A 22,647-nucleotide genomic window follows, 5' to 3' on the forward strand; every position below is an offset into this window, starting at 1 on the left:
ATCTGTTTAGAGATGTTAAATATTCAATAATTCAAAGTTTTAGAATATCATCTTTGAAATTCACATCTTTGCGCTTTCAGTATACTAATGGGGAAGGCATTTCTTAGTTTAAGTATCTAAGACACACACATTTTGAAAGCATACCGGCCATAACATTTCCAGTACTAGTTTAATTTAAATCCTTGGATGCCTCAAAACTTTTTAGAAGTATTATGCACTAAAAGTCAAATAATTTTTAAGGTTCTAAACAAGAAGTGTCATCAGTCCCCCAACTCGATTTTACAGAAAAGCAAAGAGAGATTAAAAGCCTGATTTTGGTCTTACTTCTAAGACTTTGATAAAATTATGTAAAATGTGTTAGTCCAAACTTGTACTTGCAAATCACAAAGAAAGGAAGTTTCAAAGAGAGGTTTCTATTTAAATTACAACTTTCCACAGCTGCTGAATTGGAGGTTTGGAGAGTTCTTTGGAAAGCATCACATATAGTTGCTTTCTATATTCTTACTGAGGCATTTGCTTTAGCCACCATCAGAGACAGGATACTGAGCTAAAAGGACTTCTGATCTGATTTAGAACGGCAGCTCTCATGCTCTGTTTTTCCAGTTCAGCACATGTAACCATACACACCTTACCCAAGGTCACAGTGGAATTTTACAGATTCAGTCCATGACCAGAGAAGTGCACTACTAACAACAGAAGACCTCAGTAAAATGGCTACGAATTTATCTGAAGCATAATAAAATCATTAGTCACAAGAGTGATCGAGTCCATTTTAATGATTACATTAGTCTTGATATTATCATACAGCTTGCATTCCTATTCCTAATAGCCGTTTTTTATATATATATATATATATGTAATCTATCTGAGATTTAAAAAAAAAAAAACAGCTTGAAGGAAAAAAGTCAAAGAGTTATATCTACTAAATGAGTTATCAGTACTAATTTCTATGCAAGAAAAACTGAGCTGCTTACCTCTTTTGAACAGCCAGGTATTTTCTGCAAGTTATCTGTTTGAGGTGAAATACTTTCTGTCACAAAAGCTATATGTTCTGCTTCAAGTAACTTATCAGGATAAATAAAAGGAGAAATGAGAAGTAGACTCCATCTGTTTAAATCATCAAGGGACTGAAAGAAACAAGAAAGAAAAAAGTCACGATATAGAAAGTCCAATTTAATAACTCATGTTTAAATCATTCCCAGCTTAACCTCAAATCTGACCCTTCAGCCTTAAATGAATAGTCTCTACCACTTCACATTTCCCATGAGGTAAAAAGGAGTAAAGGTCTGGACTATCAAGCAGAAACATGTCAAAAGTAAAATTAAAGATGACAACCCAAGCTTCCCAGACAATTCAGATCCCAGCTTTACAGCAAAAGTACAAAAGTGAGTGGGCCACCGAAAACCACTGTGCCACTGGCACTGTGGGCTTTTGTGTGGGCTATTTTAACATTGGACTGTGCCATTGGCTGCATCTCCTTCAACCCAATCTTCCTCTCCCATTCACTGCAATCTACCCTGCCTCCTCCTTCCTTTCCCCCATTTCCCTCTCACTACACAAACCAATGCCCCTGTTGCTTCTCTCTTTATTCCTGCAGCTAAAGGGCACTGTCTGCTACTCAGCAGGGACTAAGAAAGCAGTCGCAGCACAGCTGGTGAGTCAATACAGTCCCTCTAATTGGCTAGCAGTTAGAACAGGTTTTCAATCCGGTCGGATAGCGACTCCCTAAGAAACACATAGCCCCAGGCTAAATAACATATACTGTCTCTAAACCTGTTGCCAAAAGACCAATCACCCTGCGAGTCAAAAGTAACCCAAGGACCATAAATTATACACGTCTAATTTTCAGGGTATCTAATTTACCCAACTTGCAAAGTTTCAGGACTTTTTTACAAAGCCGGTTACATAAAAACAGTTCTATCTTGTGGACACATACAGCCTCAGGATTCATTTATAACCTTAAAAAAATTATTTGAAAAAGCGAGGGTACATTATTTTAGAATAACATATGCATGTCCTCACGTATTAGCACCTAAATTATTCATTCAGTATGCAGCTCTGAGATTAGAGTTAAAATAAAAATAAAAAAAAAACAGAAAAATAAGTTTGCCCTTAAGGTAGTCTATCCACTCAGCAGATCACTGGGTAAACAGTTTTCTTCATTAAATTACAAAAATTTGCTGCTTCTTTGGTTCTCATCTAGGAGCAAATAAAGCTCAACAGCTGACATCAGCAGACCAAAGAACTGGTTTAGTGTTCTTCTAAAAGAATTTCTAAATACATAATCTGTTCCCATATCATACTGCATCAAATTTTATCCAGATATTGCACTGAACTTAGTTTTTCTGCCGCACTTTAAAAGTGCCAAACATCAGAAGAAACAAATTTTTTTCAAACTACTATCCTAGAAACAAGACAAATCAGCATACGCTTTGTGAACTAGTTTTTCTGCAGAGAGAATTTCCCTATAACACATCAAGTGTGTGTACTCTTGTCCATATCTAAATGAAAACAGAACAATATTATGTCTTGCTTTCATAAGTAAAATTACAGGGGATGCAACGGGATAGACTGCCAAACCAACCAGCTTGAGCCTCTGCAGAAGCTGTGGCCGAGCAAACAAAGCTGCTTTCCATAGAAAGTCAACTAAACTGAACTCATGAATTATCTCAAGCACTCGATTTGATGAAAGGTCAAATGAAACCTTCTGACATCATCATTTATGACTCGCTGTTATCTTATCTTAAGGAAGTTACTGATCACAGTCCAGATGCAGTCACACCTACTTCAAAAGCAAAGCACTTCAACTAACTTCCAAGAAGCTGGAAAAGCATGATAATTTACCTATTTCTTTTCATAATATTCACGGAGAAAGCAGCAAGATAGCATCAGTGTAGAACTATCTCTAACTTCAATGCAGTTAGGACAGAGCCCTCATATTGTCATGCTACTGAGTATCAAAGTAAAAAAAAAAAAACACCTGAGCATACGTATGTTAAATAGCTGTCTCTGGAAAACGTTTGGATAAACAGATGAACTTGCAAGAAAATAAAGAGTACAATTTGATCAGGTAAGATAGCTGCTGTTCACTACGAGGACTGAAATTTACTGAGATCCTGGTGCCAGGTTAGGGAATAGAGAGAGATGCAATACAAACATATAAAGATACATGCATACAAATGCAATCCCTGTTCTGAGAATTTTACACCTTAATTGGTAGTCATCTTTCACAGGAACTTATGCGAGTCAAATAGAATGAGTAACATTAAATACATATTTTTAGGAGATAAAAGCATTGGAATGACAGGCTTGATCGTCATGCCATGTCATTTGACATGACTTTAGGCCAAACTTTAAGCCACAATACGGTTCCCTAGAGGGTTACCCAATTCCCATAAACATCACTAAACTGACAAGTTTATAAAGTCTGCCTGCCTGTACAACATTAGAGACAGCAGAAAAAAAAAGAAAAAAAATGCTTAGTGGGCAAGGAAAGAAGAGCAGATAAATTTTCAAAAACAAGCAGAAGTGGAGCAAAGAACAGCATGGATTAGTCACAATATGATTTACAAAACAACAGTCCAGAACAATTTACAGAGAACTCCTCCGAACACATGGATAGAGATATATACATACACTTTTTTAGAGCTGACTATAGTTAATCCATATTCTGATAAAGTATTAACTTTTTTGTTAGTGGTAGAATCTGGGAATCTCTATCTTCTTGGAGTATGCAATAATCCACTCATTAGATAGCAAAAAAGACTGCTTTATAAGTCAGTTCCATCAGTATTTGTGATCTGATTTTATCGCACTGAAAATGCCCTCTTTATCCAAAGAACTGATGAAAAGCTTTTTTTTTTTTTTTGAAGTTGCACCTTAGTCAACACTATGCTCCATAAATACGTTTCTCATGCTCACTGAAGTAAAATGGCTAACAACTGAAATAATTCTTGCAGGCATACGTATACATTTAAACATTAGCAAAAAGGAGAGTTCAAGATAATTCTTCTCCCCACTCTGCTTTTTGTATTTGGTGAGCAGATAAATCCAACATTAATTTACATCTCAGTTCTGAATATTTGTGGTGATTTGCAGGGGTGGAGCAAGAGACAAAAGAGCCCCATTTCTAAATCTGAACAGTCAGAAGCAAGTTTACTTTCACTTTTATTTTGTAAGATGTGAAGTTAAAGAAAGTTTCAAGTACAGCATTTTTCACCGCCAAGGTCCATCACAGCTGCACCCCACCCTGCTCTCTCACCATCTACTTGTAAGACAGTGGTTTTTAGATCTTGTTTTACTGTCATGTTTACCTCAGTTAAAGCAATATTTTGTACTGAAAGAAGCATGCATTTCTCCATATCTAAAAACTGAATTCAGACTCCACTACAGATTCAACTAAGTTTTAAATCTCCAAAACCAAAACTTGAATGCATAAATACGGCCTACATTTTTAAGCTAAAGTTTTATATGTGCTAAAGGTATGCTACCAGTAGAGAAACACTAAGAAGTTCTCCTAGCTAAGGACTCCTATAGCCATAGTTGTACTTACAAAGCTGGACTTTATATGCACATAGTAAGAGCACTGCTCAGCCCCATTACCTCCAAGCCAAAAAACTATACTAGTTCTGATAGGTAACTACAGCTATACTAACATTTCTTACACCAGGGCAACTACCTTAGTCTTACCTACATCTTCTCCTTGACCACTGCGGCTGCGACAGAGGCCTGTACAGCCTGACCAAACACACCCCACGCTGCCAAATCATTACCTTCCTGTCCTCCCTGCCACCACAGGCTTCCTCTTCATCTCTGAGCCTACTCTTATCACGCCTCCTCCTTGCCCCTTTACAAAAGGAGACCTTCCACCTGCTTCTAAGACACATACTTACCTTAACCATAGCGTTGTAATCACGACAGAAAACAGTGGAATTGGGAGAAAATAAGCGGGACGGGGCAAGGCCGCGCCTCAAGCTCGCTGGCCCGTCACTTCTCCTGCCTTCACGCCTTAAACTCCCCTCCTCATCCCATGCATATTGCCCTTTAAGCTGTCAACACGGAGCCCCTTTTTCCACAAGGGAGCCCCTCCGGGAAGCTACACAAGGTACTTTTTGGCTCACCACTGCCCAGTGAGCCGTTACGTACCGAAAAGGAACCACCTCCCCGCCGCCAAGGTGCCGCCCGGGCACGGAGCGCGCCCGCTGCCCCGCTCCCCCTCGGGCCTCGGCCGCGCCCGCCCCTCCCCCACCCGGCGGCGGCAGGCGCGCACGGCACGGCACGGCACGGCACGGCACGGCACGGCACGGCACGGCACGGCACGGCACGGCACGGCACGGCACGGCACGGCACGGCACGGCACGGCACGGCGCACCCCCGCCCGCCCCGGCGGCTCGCCGTTGTCACGGCTACACCGGCCCAAGCCGCGGCTCCAGGGCTCGGGCGGTACCTGCGCCTCGTCGGTGAAAAAGACTTTGTTCCCTATCCGGAGGCAGACCCGTTCCTCGGGCGGCACCTGCCTGCGCGGCTGCCGAGCCGGGGGCGACGTCGAGCCGGCGCAGCAGCAGAAAGTGAAGGAGCAGCGGGAACGGTGGAGGCGGCGCACGGTGCGGCGGATGAGGGCGGCCGAGCGAGGCCCCCAGCGCGCCCATAGGTAGAGGTAGCACAGCGTGATCAGCATGGCGCGCGCGCCCCCGCCCCCGCCGGCCGGCCAACCGGCCGGCCCGCCCCCGCCCCCGCGGCCGGCGAGCGGAACCAACCGGGGGAGGGCCCCCGACCGCCCCCGGCCCCGCCCACACCATGGGCCACCTCCCTTCCCGCCCGCCTGCGCCAAAGAGAAAGGGGGTCGCCGGTTGGGCGAGGCGGCCGCAGCTCTGATTGGCTCGTGGCCTCGCGCGCTTCCCCCCCCCCCGCCCGCTTTAAACCCTCCCCCATTCCCCCCCTCCCCCCGGCCGCCAACGGCGCCGCAGGCGGCGGTCCAACGGTCGGTGCGGGTGGGGTGGGGACTTGAGGGAGAGGCGGTGTCGGAAAAGAGGGGTGCTGGCCTCTCTTCGCGCGTCTCGCCCGTCGCGGGTCGGAAACGCGCCTAGTGCGCACGGAGGTTTAGCGTGGAAATTATAGATTGACCTAAAGCAGTTTTTGGATGCTGTAGAAAATGAAGAACTACGCTTTGAACAACCTGTAAAGAAAAAAAAAAATCATTAAAAGGGCCGGTTTGGGGGACTGTCATCTCGTGCAGTACTCAGGGCTACAAGACTCCTGTTTGAGTTGCTACAAGAAATAGTATATATCCTCCTTCCCTAAGCCCTATGGCACCAGTTCCAGAAACAAAATTCAAGCATCCGTACCTAGCAACTGGCTGAGAAACTTACAAATGAAACAAGTTTTCTTGGGAAAAGCGTTAACTCAGCAGGATCACTTTTTTCATATCAGTATCAGATATCTTCTGAGGAAAATCAGGGTTTGTTTTCATTAACCTGCCCAGTTGCCTGCCAGCCACTTTGCCAAGCAGAGCCTAGCAGACTCGGACACACTGTCTCTAGGAGCCAGTGGTTTAAAGGCTGACAATTCTCACTTGAGCTTCCTAGAAAGCTTTTTTGCATGCAGCTAGGAGTACCCAATGCCCAGATTCTAAGGCTAATAGCAGGAAGTCCAGGCATAAATCATTTTGCAATTGTTATAGCAACCATTATTTCAAAGCTTATCAGTTTTGAGTCCACAGAGGTGTGCTTGTTCTTCTGCTTTTGGTCCCAAAGTAGAATGCCAACTAGAGAAAGAAGATTTCCAAAGGAATGGGAATAATGAATTTCAGATACCTCTTATTACAACCCTTGTCTCCCTTATTTGAGAACTTCAGAATTCAGTTACTGATTTTGTATTTATAGGGCTCTACGCTGGATATTATCCTTTTTTTTTTGGTGACAAAGTGCTGAAGTAGACATTGAGATGGTCTGCTGAAAGCTATAAAGAAAATCTCTGATGAAGACCGGAGTTGAACACCTATCTCCACAACCCCAGCCCAGGATTATACAAATCACTAAAGTACTTTCCCTCCCTTTGCCTCTTCTCAGATGGGGAGTTATGCCTTGTTTTCTTTTTTTCCTCTCAAAATTTTCCCCTCCCTTTTCTCTATTTTGCTTGTAGAGAGGTAATGCTGATTCTTTTCCATGAGCATACCAGATACCTTGCAATTCCCTCTCGCCTCCCTCGTGTGCCTCTTCCCCTTTCCAAACCAATAAATGATATCAAGACTGTCAAGAAATATGACTAGATTAATGGCATTACCGGAGTAACAGCCTGAATCGAAAAATGATACTTTCTGTTGACATCAACACATCTCCAGCATTATTCCTCTTTCATAATTAGTCTCAAAGAATCATTGAACTTCTGCTTTCAAATGTTAACACTGTTCTGGTAGACAAAATTTTTGGATGAATGTGACAATTTAATGGTTTAGTGTTGTGGTGACAGATTATGGGGTCTGCCGTTCAGCTCAGTACCTCACACACGTTAGTATCTACAAGGTATGTAGTTGTAACACAGAGAACTGAACTCACGTTTTTGCTGTATAAATCAGTTTGCTATGCCATCAACTACATGTGGCCTTACTACTGTTGGTCATAGAGAAGTGTGTCCAGTAGACAAAACAATAAGAGCTAAAGTACTTACTGCTTGTTTCCATGTGGCAACAGGGTCAATTCTCATCATCCTCAAAAATGACACCACGCTGCTATCCCTTAACTCAGAGTTTAATGTATCTTAGAGAAGCAGTATATCTTCTCTGTTACAAACACAGTAATCAGAACAGCAGTCTTCAGATCCCATGCCTATTTTAGGATAGCCACCAGAGGGCAAAACAGGCACAAACTGATATATTTGATTTCAGTTGAGTGCGGAAACTGCGTCCATTTGACGCAGTTGAGTTCACAGAATGAAAAACATAAAATCACTCTTCTCAGGGGCTGGGCGCTGAACCAGGATTGAAGAAGAATATGACGGGGAATAAAACCGCAACACGTGCAAATATCATGTATCACTGTATAATACAGACACAACCTGCTGCTACAGAAGAAACAGCAGACAACTTTTACAAGGCATCCTCTACTTCTCTGGTAGCTCTCTGCATGAAAGTTACTATTGGATTAGACCATCAATATAAATAAGGCTGCAGTCGCAAGTATCTATACTCTGTGTAGCCGCAGCATTCAGCTCTCTACTAAGAATACATATATCAGTCTGATCCTAGCAGAGATTTAGTGAGTAAATGAAGAGAGAGGAAGAGAAAGAGGGGAAAAAAGCAGAAAGGTTAGAAGACAGAAACAGACACTAACATTAACAGCTGTAGCAATCATTTCCAGAATAGGACATGAAGGCACATTCTTTTCTATTCTTGTGAAGCCAAGGCCTTCTATACACTTGGAAATTTACTAAAATAGGTATTCTAAAATAACTACGTCAACTTCCTAAATGGATCTCCAGCAACAACACACTAGGCATTGCAGGTAAGCTCGAAACCAATTGCTCCTGCACATTTTGGAACGGGCATAAATATGAAAAAAAAACCAAAAGACCACTGCTATGACAGACACCTGTTGTTATTTCTTTAAATGTGCGCCCACAGTAGAAGCCTATCCAAAATGATAGCAATCTCTGACATAAATTTGATTTGCACAACACATGGCTGAAACAGTTGACCGTTGTAGTAGGAAGGGCAAAGTGCTTAAACCATTATCTCCCTGCATCTGAAGCTTAAGAAATACTCAGTCTTGTGCTGCTACTATATCCTGTACATATTCTATGCAGAGGAAAAATGTCTCTTCTGGTCCTAACTGCTTCTTTGTGTGACTTTATCTTATACAGGAAGTCAAATACTTGCACAGGCACATCAAAAGAACAAAAAACAAACGAAGTAAAACATCTCCAAAGAAAGCTCTGAGCTTTGGAATTCACTTTCTCTGTAACAGTTCAACAGTCCATGCATTGATGACCTTTCAGAACGCTGCTGTTTATATAACTTTTGGACAATGAGGAACATACTTTGTTTAATCCTGCGGTGACACTGAATGCAGTCAACTATATTTTCATGCTTATTTTTTAAGGTTTCCTTATCCTGGAAAAGTTTATGAATAGGTGAGAAAATTGAATCAAAACTTTGTCATACATACAAGAGAATCTAAGCAGGACAATCTACAGGCAAAAACAGTCACCATTTTTAAGGAGAGTCTCTACAAAGAGTAAAATGTTGGCACATTCTCCATTAGAACAACTGGAAGTCAACAAAGTTGCTGCAGAGATCCTAGTTTCTGTCAGAATATACCTTAGCCTCAATCATGACAAGCTCTGATTAAAAAGTTAATTGTTTTATATTGAAAAACGTTATTTTTTATTACTGTGAAGTCAAGGCCTTGTCTGCACTTGGAAAATTCCTAAAACAGATATTCTAAAATAACTATGTCAAACAATTTTTCCTCAAAAAAGGGTGGGAGGAAGCCTTGGAAAGAGACAGCGAGTAATCCTAGCTCTCAGACTTCCCAGAATACTGGGCTTTTTATCACAGAGAAAAGATTACAGAAACATGCTGCAAGGTGAAGAACCCAGGCATGAGTTTGTTTAAGGAGAATATGGTAAACCCTGAAGAAAATGAATAGGGCTTTTGAATTTCTGCCTGCAAGCTGGCTGAACCTGCCTCCCCAAAACAGAGACTTTTTTTTTTTTTTTTTTTTTTTTTTTTTTTTTTTTACAAAGGCCAGCTTCAGTGTAGACAGGTTAAATCTGCCCAGGCTCTTTAAAGAGTCAATATAGGAAGGCTCCTGAAGGAGGCAGCTTGCAACAGGGAGCCAACTCCACTGGGTGACCTCAGTGTAGAGGAGTCTCTCTTTCTGGCTTTGAAGGAATAGTATGAAACTGGCTTTGCTGAGCTTTGTGAATGACTTTTTTTTCCTCTTCCTCCCTCTCTCTATCCCCTAAAAGCTTATCCAACAATTTCTCTTTGAGGGACTTTGCATGCCATTAATGCCTATGTCATGTTGTTCAATACGAGATATTTAAAACTATAAACCCTTTAGATCTATCTTGTCTCCTTCATTGCACCAGTTTACATACCACATTCTCCTCTATTCTTGCAAATTCACAAGTGCTCTTTCATGGGAAAGCTGAGTAAAAACAGGTTTCTCACAAAGATATAAAACCAAATAACACAAAATAATTATCTTCTGGCCCATTTCTCTCTCTCTCTCTCTCTCTCTCTCAATACACAGTCCTTAATTTCTGTAAAGTCAGAATCAAGTCTTGCTGTCAAAGTTATTCTCAGGTAGTATGAGAAAGTGTGTCAAGTATGAGAAATACTCCCTGCTTCTGGAGAAAATAGACAAGCATTTGTAACACAATCAGATTCTGAGAAGTTTCCACAAAAACACCAGTTAAAGATGTGTGCTTCACTTATTCAGTACAATATTATATTAACTACGTTTTTTTCTACAATGTTATGTGCAGCTGCATTCAATTATATTCTAGCTTTATTAAGAAATGTATATTTCCAATAATTTTTAATAAATATGGTTCTGCAGGGCTTTATTGAAAGATAAAGATGAGATAGCTCTCATCTTCCTGACAGCCATGTGCTAGTAGTTTAGGCCTCCATTCCTCCACTAATATCCATGTTAGCAGATTCTATCTAGGGTTGTAAATCAGTTATCCTCACATATGGATCTGATTGCAAGATCAGGACCATAGACATCAGTTGTGTTACACTTCCCTTTCAACTATTAAGTTAAATTAGACCTAAATGAAACTCAGCTAATGTATTTATGTGTATTTCATGCCATAATTCAGCGAGATATTTAATTACAGTTTAGGTTACTTCAGAAGTTAGCCATTTTTTCTTAGGATTCATGCTGCCTATTTAATACATAGCTTGTTTGAACATTATTCACCTTCTTCTTTATTCCAATAATTCTAATTCTTTCTTCTTCATTGTAATTTATAGAGAGTATGCACATATTGCCTCCTCTGAGATACAGTATTTATGTACTTAAAAATATTACACAGTATTTGAATAGGGGAGGGAGGGGAGAGGGAGCAGATTTAGACTGCGAGTCCTCTATTCTATATTCTCAGCCCTTCCCAGAACAGCACTTAGTGGCTTTGGTCTTTAAATTTAAACCATGGCTATTTGTCAAAGCAAGAATAGATGTTTTAAGGAACAGGAAAAAATAATGTAAAAATTGGACCTCAACAAATCTAATTCCAGAGTATTTGACTGAAGGTTACTTCAAATACAGGAGAACTTCTGTAATGCTGTAATTTTTAGCAGTCTTAAAAGTGCTAGGTAGCTAACACAACTGTACAACTTGCATTAATGTAAGAAAACCAGTTTTACTTTCAAATCTGAGCTAAACTCCCACTCAGCAGTTGGAAGAAAAACATTTAATTTTAAGCAAATTCAGTAGAAGGCACAAAAAATCACACCTGTGAAAAGCTATTCAATGTCTTCTAATATAGAAGATCTTTTCCTTTCCTAGTTTTAGTAACTTCACTTCTCAAAGATGTACTTTAAGGGAAAATGTTTTCTCTCAGAAGAATATATCCAGTAGTCTTTGTCTGCGAGTCCTGCCCCTTCTGGTTAACTGGATATGTGCTACCTCCAGCTGTATCATAACTTTAAAAAGTGCCACAAAAGCTTGCAGAGGAGGAACATGGCTCACAGAGAGTTTTCAGTATCTTAATATCCTCTCAAACTGCCTGTTTTGATGGTTTCTTCAGCTCAGTCAGCTAGAAAGGACCCAATTCACACCAAATAATCAATGGCCATTCCTGGTTCACTAAATAGAATTATTTTGCTTTCTCTGGGAAGAAAGTTCCCAGGAGACACCAATTATATTTGGGAGCTCAATCTGTTCCCTTGGATGTCAATGAGTAAACAACATCAGTGGGAAAAGAATTCAACATTAAGTTCTTACAAACCTATCACATCTCTGTAGTGATCAAGGAATAAGGGAAATAAGTGAACTCTAGCAGTGAACCACAACAATGAAAATCAGATAATGTCACCAGCTAGATAATAAATTGCTCTTGTACAATGTAATAGGTTACGAGTAATGCATGGTACAAATGGAAGAAGTAGGAAGAAAGCCTGGAAGAAGTCCGTTTCTACTTAGTCTTCGTAGGCTTAAAGCATGTGTTGCCTATTGTGAAACAAAAGACTCCTCAAAGCAGTGGCATTCATAACCACCACGCTTTGCTACACAAAGTAATCTTCCTTGGCATGAGTTTTGTTCCCCATCCATCAACTAGGAATCAAATTAAAGGAACAACCCTATAGCCTTGAGGAAGTCCCTGGGTCTGTCTTTAAATCGGCTTATGTTCATTGAATTTTGGTATCTTTTTCTCTTTAAAAGTTAGAAAATGGAAGACTCTCTTGTAATTTTAACATTTTAGTCTACATTTTAAATGTTCTCAGCGAGTCTGCATGATGCTTTTTTAAGATAGCTGTTCAGAATCATATACTTTCCTTTTCAGTGATCAGATAGGAGGTTGAGGGTTTTCCCAAGACACACAAAGAGAGTATTTGCATCATATATTTCATATAGAACAAAGGCAGATTTTGTAAAACAGCAACAGAAAGATAAAAGACATGGATTGTTTTCAATGTGATTTGCTAATGACACTTAACAAAAAAGCCTGTTTCTCTAGAATTACTCTCCCCAGGACAGCCTGACCACGTGAGAACTTTTGAATCTTTGAAATACTTGGAGGAGTCAAAAGAAAACTCACTGAGGACATTTCTCTCCTTTTACCTGAGGCCTTGTTTGTTTTAGGTAAGTATTCTTTGGGAGTCGAGATAAAGGAGGAGCTGAAAGGCCAGGGCAAACACCCAGCCTGCCACAGGAACAGTAGACTTTAGACCATCAAATACTATGGAGGGTGCAGCTGCAGCTACACCCTTGCTCCAGGCTACAGTGGACAACATCTGTCACTGCTCCAGAGACACACAGCTGCATTCGCTCCATCCAAGAGAGCAGCTACAGAGGTAAGGCAGATTACAGGGAGAGAACTTTTTTCACTGGCCATCCTTTCAAAACTCCAGCAGAAATACTATGACCTGGAAACAATAGGACTCCCTTAAAAAGAGGGATGCAGTCCCAGGAGAGGGAATGTATCTCTCTATAGACATCAGTGAATATCCCTTTTAAAATAATAATATTGCCTGATGAATCATGACCTGAGCAATAAATCAATTTGTGCAGTAAGTATATAGTCCCTTGAAAGACTACTAAGAAGCTCAGACTGTAAGTACATTTTGAATGTAATGATTATGACATTGAATGGACACTAAAAAATTTCTACTTCAGAAAATAAAGGCAAAATAATTTCTGAAAACATTTCACTTTGAACTGATATTTTGTTTTGGCAATATTTTATCCTTTTCAGTCAAATATTTCAGAACTTAATTTGTGCTCAGCTGCAGTTACAAGTAAGATTGCAATAACTGTCTTTTTTAATTCCTTTACCTTGTCCATCTGAAAGCATTATTTTGTTTCCCCTACTGTGTGGATCTTCTACCCAGCAGCAGAGAAGAAAACTACTATTAAAAATGGCAAGTACAATTGTAACCCCCCCCTGCAAAATTGCCTTAACAAAAGGCAGATGAAGCATCCACCACTATATATGCTCTCTTAAACTGATTAGGTCAGATTACCCATGTTAATTTAACACTAGAGTTGCTTAATCAATAAATAATCAGTCACGCAATGACCATATGTAATCTTCTTCAGTTAAAAATACTGTCAGACAGGGAGGATTACTTTTTATTTTTAGAAGTGCTGCATAAGCAAAAAAGATTTCAATATTAATTATTTGCAGTTGCAGTCGCTTGAATTGTGAAATCCGAAAGGGAAATATTACCATAGTGAAAAACGTGCAAGGGATTGTCTACTTTGTCTAAACAGAGGATAGACTAATTTTGCCATAGAAATCAGATTTACCAAATCAAAATGTGTTGAAAAGAAAACAATCCTGTTAGTTCAAGAAATGCCAAAAGAATCTAAAAAAGGAAGTACACTGTATGGAAATTACTGCAGAGAATTAACTATGGGAGTGTTGTTCTATCTCAATCTTTCAGCAGCTCTGCTTTATGGAGGCCCTGGATTCTCACAGCAAGAGCTGATGAAATGACAGAGAATCAGAGAACGGTGAGAATAAATTCTGGATAAAATAATCCTAATAGAAAACAGGTGCAGAAATTCTAACTATTTGAACACAGAAGTGAGGATTGGTTTTCTTTTCTGTTTGTTTCACACAAAACCTGTGTTAAAAAATGTTTCAAATTACATTTTGTTCTATATATGATAATGTTTAAAAGAGTACCTCTAATTTTTTTTTTTTTTACCAGATATAGCATTATTATCAGTTGTTAAAGAGCTGCAGAAAGCACTGCTGACTAAGACAACTCTGCAGTATACCCTCATTTTAACATCAGTTTTTATTTGCGTAATTACAAAAATAGTAAGAATATCCACAGTTTGAAATTTTCAGGCCTGGTCCATCTGTGATATTATGTATTGTGGGAGGGGATTTTGCATGAAAATGACTTTAAGATGGAATTTTTAAAAACATACTTTTTTATTACAATTGTATTGATTGATTTTGGAAGGGATATTGCTATAGCTACAACAGCCATGAAATCAACAGAAAATTCAATATAAAAATGGATATTACTTCATAGTGCTTTTGAAAGGCCCAGTGATGATTACTTTTTCTCACTTACTCATGTACTTACTCAAGAGTACATACACGAGGTGTATGAGTAGTCAGGAGGTTTTACTTACTCATGTAGGAAGGCTTGTGAGGCTCAAAGGAAACAATTAAAGAGATTTAAGCACAGTCAGTGTAGGTCGCAACCTTTTAAACTTTAACAAATATATTTAAATGGTACTATTCACATGCTCAATTTTAAGCACCTGCAAAAGTTTTTGCAGCCTCAGATCCATATAGCTATGTCTTCAGTTTTTTAACCAAAGGCTCAGCAGGCTAAGACAGCTCTACTTAGTACAAGTCTGTAAAGACTCAAATTTCTACTATGTTCTAACATGGGAAACACCACTTACCTTGTACTTTTAGCCTCCTGAAAAAGGAGGTTGTAGCTGTACAGATCAGTGGGAGTGCTGCACTACAGGCAGGCAACCTGGGGAAAGCTTGTGGAAGAAGACCTTCCTTCCCGGTAGTGTCTAAAAGTTTTGCCAGAGACACCTGTAGACTTGCTAAAATCTCAGTCTCATGGGAAGAATTTTATGCTTACAGAAACAATTTCAATGAAATAAGGTTTCTGATATCAGGAAGTTGTGATTTTATACTGAAATTGCATTTTTGTAGAAAACTTTATTTAACCAGCTCAAAAGTTTTAATGCCCTCTCGGGCTTCTGCCCATTTGCGTGGGAAAAACAAACCATGTATGAAGTTTTACACTTTCCTGCTAAGAGCCTGGTATTGTTTCAAACTAAGGATAACTGAAAAAGCTAATTTCAATTTTAACATTTTTCCTTCCTGCCAGAAGCTTCCCAGACCCTTCTCATGCATGCTTTACGGCCCATCCACACCCATCCAGCCTCCTACATACCTCTGTAGCTTGGGACCTAACGAGGGTTAAAGGAGGGGAACCCTCTTCTTGTCCTTTTTAATAGGGGCATAATATTTGAGGAAAGATGCTTGGATACTTTGTGTGGTGCATAAACTTACTAGTATGTAGCAACATTCCACAGCTGCAGAAGGCAGGATGCGTCTTCTTCAGCAGAGCTACCAAAGTTTCCAGGAGAGAGGCTTCAAAGATGGGGTGGGCGCAATGTTTTTGCTAGTTGCACGTCAAATACTTTTATTTTTGGCAAGATATGTGTGCAAATGCCAGTGCTTTGCAGATCAGTAGACATTCTAAGCACTGAAAAGGGAGACAAACAAAAAAACAATATTCTCTATCTGTGTAATTAAAATAAGGTTTAGTAATCTGCATATAAAAATCTACCATGAGAGAGTGAAAGATGCAGGAAAAAAGCACTAACAGTAAAAGCAGCGGTAACAAATTTAAACAAACAATTGTACCTATATTCTCAAGAATGTGTGTTCTAATATAGTCTATATTTACCTAATGACATATTTTTCCTTATAAAAAAGGAATGTTTTTCCTACTCGCAAACGTGCCATTATTTATACGAGAAGGAAAAGGCCATGAAAAATAATTTATATTGAAGTTGTTATTACCACAGCTACAGTATAACTCAGATTAACTCTGAACATTTTCTGTCACACAGAAACAACTTCATCAGATTTGCAATTAGGTGGCTCTATCAGAATTTCTTCAGAAATGCTGTATTATAGTCTGAAAAGAAAAATATATGCTGTATGGCATATATGAATAATATGTATTTAATTGATTCATATTATCGTTTTAAAAAAATAATACGTATTCCAAAGGGAAGATCCTATAAAATACAGATCAAGAACATAAAGAAGACTGTTTCAATTTTATTACAAATGTGAATGGAGGAAAATAACATATAGTGTTTATTATTTAACATACACGTTATAATCACATCTACAGTGTGCAAGATGAGGAGTCCATCTTGCTAGGTATGGGAGAAAAGCAACAACATTAAAAATAGAGAGACAATTCTTTAAGACCTCTTGCTCAGTCTGTAGCCCAAGGGCTTTTTGTTGCCCACCAGAACATCCATGCTGAAGCCTACTTCCTCAGAAAAAAACACTGTAAACAACCTTCAGCCTAGACAAACTGTTCTGACAGTGGCAACAGTCATCTTTGTCTGTTTGTAGGAGAGTGGATAGTTTCCAGATTCAACAAAAATTTTAGTACAGCAAAATTAAATCTCCTTATTTTATGTAAAGTCAAGTTTATAATAATAGGGAAAAAGAAATCTTGTTGTTCTGAGCTATTGCATAGAGATACATGATGACAGCTGTCTCTTGATTTTGTGTGCAGCACACCAAACAAAGTAATACTACTATAGAATTTTAGTGTTATCTGTACAAGAAAATAGTGAAATCTTCATTTACATTATATTTTAAATAATAAATATGTCTCTCTGCAGTCAGAACAGGATGGTCAACTAAGAAATTTTAAATCAAAAGGAGCCCTGGGCTTTCAACATCCAGTGAGGTGAGATAAATCTTATCATTTGATACAGGAAAAGTGAAAGTTTCCCCCCAAAGTCATATTCCTTCTATGGAAAAGTGTAAATTTGTCTCTGGAGTATATCTTTTCAGTGATGCCGTTTAAATGCTCACCAAACTCCATAGATTTTTATCCTTCCAGAAAGAAAGATGCCCACGCTAAACAGAAGCTGAAGCAATTTGCTAATACTGAAAATGTGCAAAAAGTCATCTTAAAAAAAACTCGGTGTTATCTTGCCTTATCTAATTTATACTTACATTTATTAATGTGATACCAAGCCTACAATACCCAAATAATGAATATGAGTAGCTGCTAATGGAATATGACTTGCTACAGATCTGTGCCTTGAGGTTGCTTAAATTTGCCCTTGAATAAAGACTGAACTGTAGTTAAACTTTTCCTATGGTTGGGGGATTTATAAGGATTTTCACCCCCCGTTGGATTCTTTAGGGCTTAACGATGTATGAACTCCTGATGCAGACTTTCTGTTAAAGGAAGAAATCTAATGGAATATCCCTCCTCTTTACAAGCACCTGCTTTTACGTAAGTTGTGGAAGCTTAAACTTTGTGTGACCTTTGTCCCTCTGTCAAATTTAACTGAAGACTGGCCACAGTGGAAACAAGAGGAAGACATATGCACACAAAAACACATAAGTATGTATACAGATAGCATGACCTCGTAAGTTTTGCTTTTGTGGGAAAGCAGGTGAAAACCTGAAATGTAAACTGAGACAGCTGGTTTAAAATTTCAGGGCAAAACAATACAAATTTTGAAATAAGCCGCTCTCAGCCTACACCTCCTCCTCTACCTGGAGACGCAAAAATCACTAATGCCAACCTCCATGCAACAGGCAACCCGCCACAGTCTCAGTTCGGTGTCAGGAGGGATTCCAGAATTCCAGGACGTTCCTCAAGCTTCCCACAATTGGAACGGCCACATGCATTCTGCACAGTGCTAAAAAACATTCAACCACGTCATTGCCCTGGCAACACATTATCAGGGAGAAACCTTAGATAAATCCAACGTGATATGCCCCAAGCAACTGAGGTAACTGAAAATCAACAGTACCTTTTAGCTAGCAAATTTTATTGTAAGAGACATCAAGGAACTCCAGGATTTTTCTCTCTACAAAGAAGGAGAAAACAGATTGTAATATTCGAGCTAGGTTGGTTGGGAAAGATTCACCTAGTTTTACTTTTTCTTTTAAAACATGTTTTCTTATCAGACTTTATTTGCCCAAGTCCAAATCCCAAAAGTTTCTTAGTAACATGGGAGAGAAGGTTCTGGCTAGTTTTCCAGTGCAAGCTACAATTCACTTCTACAACGATGACATCGACTCTGAGGAGGAAGAAGAAGAGATCAGTTCAGCCTGATAACAAACAGCAGTCAGCCTTGGACAAACACATCATAAAAAAAGCAAGAGACAAAAAAAGAACTGTAACATATGTATGGACAAACATCTAACTGCATGAAGAAACACATCAAAGTGTGTATGAAAACTGTTTATATCCGTCTTGCCAAGAAGAATGAGTCAGTGCGACTGGAAACAAAGAGGAAATCCTTTTGCCTTTTGGAGAACCTTTTAAACCCCGAAGCTTAACAAATGATTACAGTATTTTAAATTGAGTTGGTTTAAGTAACGCTTGGATTAAGAACATTAAGAGCACTCTTTTACATTGCAGTCCTGTTCAAATGAAAATGATTGATTATGATTGATTATGCACATGTACATGCTATAATGTACAACCACAAAAATAACCTGAAGGTTTTGAAACACAAATTTTTTAAAAATTAAGGAATTATTTAAAATGCAAAGACTATTGCTTATTAGCTCTATGAAGCACACTTATTCTGATATGAATGCTATATGCCAGATTAACCAGATCCATTTCAGCAGAGATTCCAGTATAACCTCCTGTCAACACAAGTTCGAAATGATAGTCCTGTGATGTTATCTGGGGTCCTGTCATTCCCTTACTACCAGATTTTCCTCCTCTAATCAGAAAAGTGCCTTTTTGTCAATCAGAAAAAAATGTAAATCTTGATTAAAAGCTACAATTTAATGACACATTAAAACAAGCACTGAATTCTACCTTTGTTTTTGTCCTAACCACAATATTCAAATCTTATTTCTACAGTTTCGTGTGCTTGAATCTATGATTTTAGTATAACTGATGTACCGTTGATTCCTAGCTGGTGTTGTGTGGATGTGTATCTTATTACCTTGAAATTCCTTTTAAATTGATGTTCAGGGTGACTTAAGTTACTAATTATCATAAGCAACTTTACTGTTACGTACACTTTAGACACACTTATTCCAACATAGTTGGTCCGCTAGCCCAAACCTGCTTTTTTCCAATGTAATTTATTTCATTCAGAGCATTGGTAAAATCTGTTCTGCTTAAAGTAGACTTCTGTTTGCATAAATTATACAATTTGCTCAGAAAGTTTGACAGGATTTATGTTGCTATGGCAGCATTTTTTAATTAGCTCAAGGATTAGCTTTTTGTTTTGGCCACACTATGTTTCAGAATTATTATGCTTCAATTATCTTATTTCTAACCAAAACTGACATTCTTTCTCTGGAGACAAGGCAAAGTCAGAATCCAAGATTCTTGACCTTATCTACGCAACTTTTGGTAGTACAGATAAGGTGAGGCGGTTTGAAGAGCCACTTAACATGTGTGTCAGATCTTCCTCTTAGTACAATGCAGCTAGACAAAGTAATAGTGTTATAAATTGTAAATCTGGCAAATTAGGATTTCAAATGAACCAACATATTAGAATGGAGGATTTTTTTGAAACTCCATTTACAAACTCAGAAATGGATCTAATAATTAAATTTACACAATGAGACAACATCCTATAACATATAGAATTAAAAGAAATAGTTGAATCTGTAAGCCCTGGCGTGACACATCACAATTCAGCATTTCACTCACTCATCATCTCCTCCTCTTCCGTTCCCAATATAGGGAACTAACACGCAGACGTGTAACAGGTCTCTCACTTCTCTCACCTGATGTCTTAAAAAAATATGTATACCCTAGCTTCATAATACTCCATCTGTAGCACATTTAAATAGAAGAGCATCCAAGATCACTTAACAAGTCAGTGATAATGACATATTTCATACGCTGGTCAAATTATTGTACATTAAGCCTCAGCTTCTTCCTTGTAAGAAGCTCTAGTCTCCCTAAATGCACAGTTGAGTTCACTGCCAATATTTAGTGTTTTGCCCCCACCTTCCAGGCCCCAGCAGGGCTTCTTCTCATCTTTTAAGATATCTCTTTGTGTACCTGTGCTGTAATTTTCCCCTGTGATGTGACAGAAACCACTAGATCAATCTGGTTATTGCTGAATTGCTCAGGTCTCCGCTGAGGCTCCCTGGAACCTGGAGGGAAGTCTGGAGGGAACCAGCTGCCTCCTCTGTGAAAACGGCTCTAGAACTTGGTAGTTATCTGACAATCTCCACACAGCACAGCGCTCCCCAGCAAACTCGCCACACTTGAGCCATTTGTTTCACACAGATGATGTCACCATGTAAAGAATCATTAAGTAACAGAAACTCTGCAGGTTCCTCCTTGCTGATCCTTACCTTTCTGTCAAGACTCTGTGATCTGTTACTTCCTCCTTTATAGCTTCTTTGCCTGCTCTGCAGAAGCCCAGCAGTATGTTATGTTTATCCTTTAGAAAAATATCAGATGAGACCAAGTGGATGCTTGTGGACACATATGTCCAGCAAGAACTGATGCTACTGTTGTTGCAGGATAGCAATGAGGAATAGGTCTCCGTAGGTCCACAAGAAATAAATGGAGGCCAGCCTCAGTTGCAGTCCAGACTGATCCTCCCGTATTAAGAAGCTGTTTTGAGCTGGAGGGATTAGTATCAACAGATGGGACTATGTCATTCTAAGCACCTTGGATGACCAGAAGTTACCATGTGCAAATAAGCACACTTAAAATAAAACATGCATTGTGACCAGATCACTAATAATTAAAAAAAAAGGCTACAAGTGAAGTAATTATAGCATAGCTGTTATTTAACTGTCAGTTAACTTTCAGTTTTCAGTTCTGGTTTGTTACTTTATCTGTGGTTTGACCTTGAGAAGTCTTGAGTAATCTTAGAATCAGCCATCATTTGCAGGAAAAAGACAACAAAGCATCCTCAATTAATGAGTTAGTCATGAGCTTACTACTTCAAAGACAAGACCAGATTAAATTAATTGTTAGTTCAGGAAGTGAAGATAGTTCCACAGAACTTCCGTTATTGTTCAACAATGTAATGTTTCCAGCAAATGCTACTTTAGCATTTCTATTTCTATTTCATTTTGTCTAAAATTATGACACTGAAAGACAAGTTAATGTTCCACCGGTACTGGCAGAATGCTGGAGAGGTAACTACACAATGTCAACAGTGTTTATGCTTCTACTGTATTTTTTCCCGTTAAAAGTCAAAATGTGTTCATAAAATGGTACTGAATTCTACTTCCAAACTCAGTTGCAAGGACAAGCTCTTAAAGGATAAATACAACCAATAGAAGCACACCTATTGCATGATTTTAAGTGTCCTTTCTATACATTATTCACTAATTAGGTTGGATTAAATGAAAAATAATTAACATACTTTTTTTTTTTTTTCAAATCTACATTTATAATGAGAGAATAACAACAGTTGCAGGGAAGAAAGAATTAAACTGCCACATCTAAACAAAGGCAGTCTTCACAACGGCAGTCTTATGAGCTCTAGAGACAAAATCCATCATATTCACTGAAACATTTAAGAGAGAAATTACACTCCATGTGACCATGATTTCCAAATTGGATTAATCTATCAGCTCCTTTTAGCAACAGGCTGAGATTGAAGTTGATCATATATATTGCTCAGCATACCAACCAAATTTACTTTGGTAATCTTTATTTAAGGACACTGGCAGAACAAGACTAAATGTTTCCAAAACCTCCTCCTCATAATGCTCAATTCATGAACAAAGGGAGAGATGTTAAAAAAAAAAAAAAAAAAAAACTCAGTTGTTATAGAGCTGACCAAAAAACATAACAGTATACCAGCAAGCAGGGCTTCGCATTTTAGGCGCTCAAAGTGCCATTGGAAAAGGTACATTATGCAACCAAATATATTCACACAGAAATCATGTATTAACTGTTCTGATTGCAAGCCAGAAATACTTTATCATTTCTACCCACAAATGAAATGGAGGTCCATAAGAACTGCCTTGTAAAGAAACCAAGTATTCAAAAAGTCTTTCTTAAATTAACTTTGATATTGAGTATGTTACTGTACATGTAGGTGAGAGCTCCCACATGAACGTGAATTATTAGAGAAACACTGTATCAGGCCAGAGATCTTCTCATAGTTTCTAATCACACTTGCAATACTGAATTGCTACAGATACAGCAAATGAATATATCCAAGACAAGTTGATTTGCTATCCTCTCTTGGGCCAGGTAGGAGG

The 22,647-nt window shown here is 38.9% G+C and overlaps 2 protein-coding genes and 1 long non-coding RNA gene across 11 annotated transcripts in view; 1 reads left to right on the forward strand and 2 right to left on the reverse strand.

The window, feature by feature from the left end:
- The window catches only part of HLCS (holocarboxylase synthetase), a 138,509-nt gene extending 132,787 nt beyond the window's left edge, over positions 1–5,722 (reverse strand). The window contains exons 1-2 of one of the 3 annotated variants that reach the window (XM_068913666.1): positions 5,447–5,722; positions 975–1,127 (exon numbers count right to left, since the gene is read on the reverse strand). In XM_068913666.1, coding sequence (XP_068769767.1) covers positions 975–1,127; positions 5,447–5,677 — 384 coding nt within the window. In that variant the 5' untranslated portion in view covers positions 5,678–5,722. Of the gene's footprint in view, positions 1–974; positions 1,128–4,892; positions 5,217–5,446 lie in introns of those variants that run through there. The other 2 variants (XM_068913676.1, XM_068913686.1) reach the window with 2 other exon arrangements.
- A 7,045-nt stretch (positions 5,723–12,767) lies between these two features.
- RIPPLY3 (ripply transcriptional repressor 3) lies at positions 12,768–19,266 on the forward strand. Of its 7 annotated transcripts, XR_011135509.1 has the most exons (5): positions 12,937–13,024; positions 13,522–13,591; positions 14,117–14,186; positions 17,095–17,158; positions 17,624–17,743. XR_011135509.1 is itself a non-coding variant. In XM_068913770.1 (4 exons), exons 1-4 carry the CDS (start codon positions 12,912–12,914, stop codon positions 18,185–18,187), a joined length of 414 nt encoding a protein of 137 aa, XP_068769871.1. In that variant the 5' UTR covers positions 12,768–12,911; the 3' UTR covers positions 18,188–19,266. The 7 variants fall into 7 exon arrangements, 6 of the variants coding, with proteins under 6 accessions (XP_068769871.1, XP_009665860.1, XP_068769892.1 ...); XM_068913770.1 differs by lacking the exons at positions 13,522–13,591; positions 17,624–17,743 and adding an exon at positions 18,025–19,266 and having other exon boundaries at positions 12,768–13,024; positions 17,091–17,158; XM_009667565.2 differs by lacking the exons at positions 13,522–13,591; positions 17,624–17,743 and adding an exon at positions 18,400–19,266 and having other exon boundaries at positions 12,768–13,024; positions 17,091–17,158.
- On the reverse strand, positions 15,793–20,891 carry LOC138061628 (uncharacterized). The gene is made up of 3 exons (XR_011135522.1): positions 20,773–20,891; positions 18,243–18,299; positions 15,793–15,925 (listed from the first exon to the last, which is right to left on the reverse strand). It is a non-coding gene; the product is annotated as an uncharacterized lncRNA (long non-coding RNA).
- Between the last annotated feature and the right edge of the window lie 1,756 nt (positions 20,892–22,647).

The sequence above is a fragment of the Struthio camelus genome, chromosome 1 (assembly GCF_040807025.1).
Source record: "Struthio camelus isolate bStrCam1 chromosome 1, bStrCam1.hap1, whole genome shotgun sequence".
NCBI classification, from domain to species: Eukaryota; Metazoa; Chordata; class Aves; order Struthioniformes; family Struthionidae; genus Struthio; species Struthio camelus.

Excerpts from the sequence above, each read along its gene's own strand:
- RIPPLY3 (XM_068913770.1), top strand. The coding sequence starts at position 12,912 with ATGGAGGGTGCAGCTGCAGCTACACCCTTGCTCCAGGCTACAGTGGAC. Across the intron at positions 14,187-17,090 it reads TGACAGAGAATCAGAGAACG|TCAGAACAGGATGGTCAACT; the intron begins GTGAGAATAAAT and ends GTCTCTCTGCAG. Across the intron at positions 17,159-18,024 it reads GGCTTTCAACATCCAGTGAG|GCAACCCGCCACAGTCTCAG; the intron begins GTGAGATAAATC and ends TCCATGCAACAG.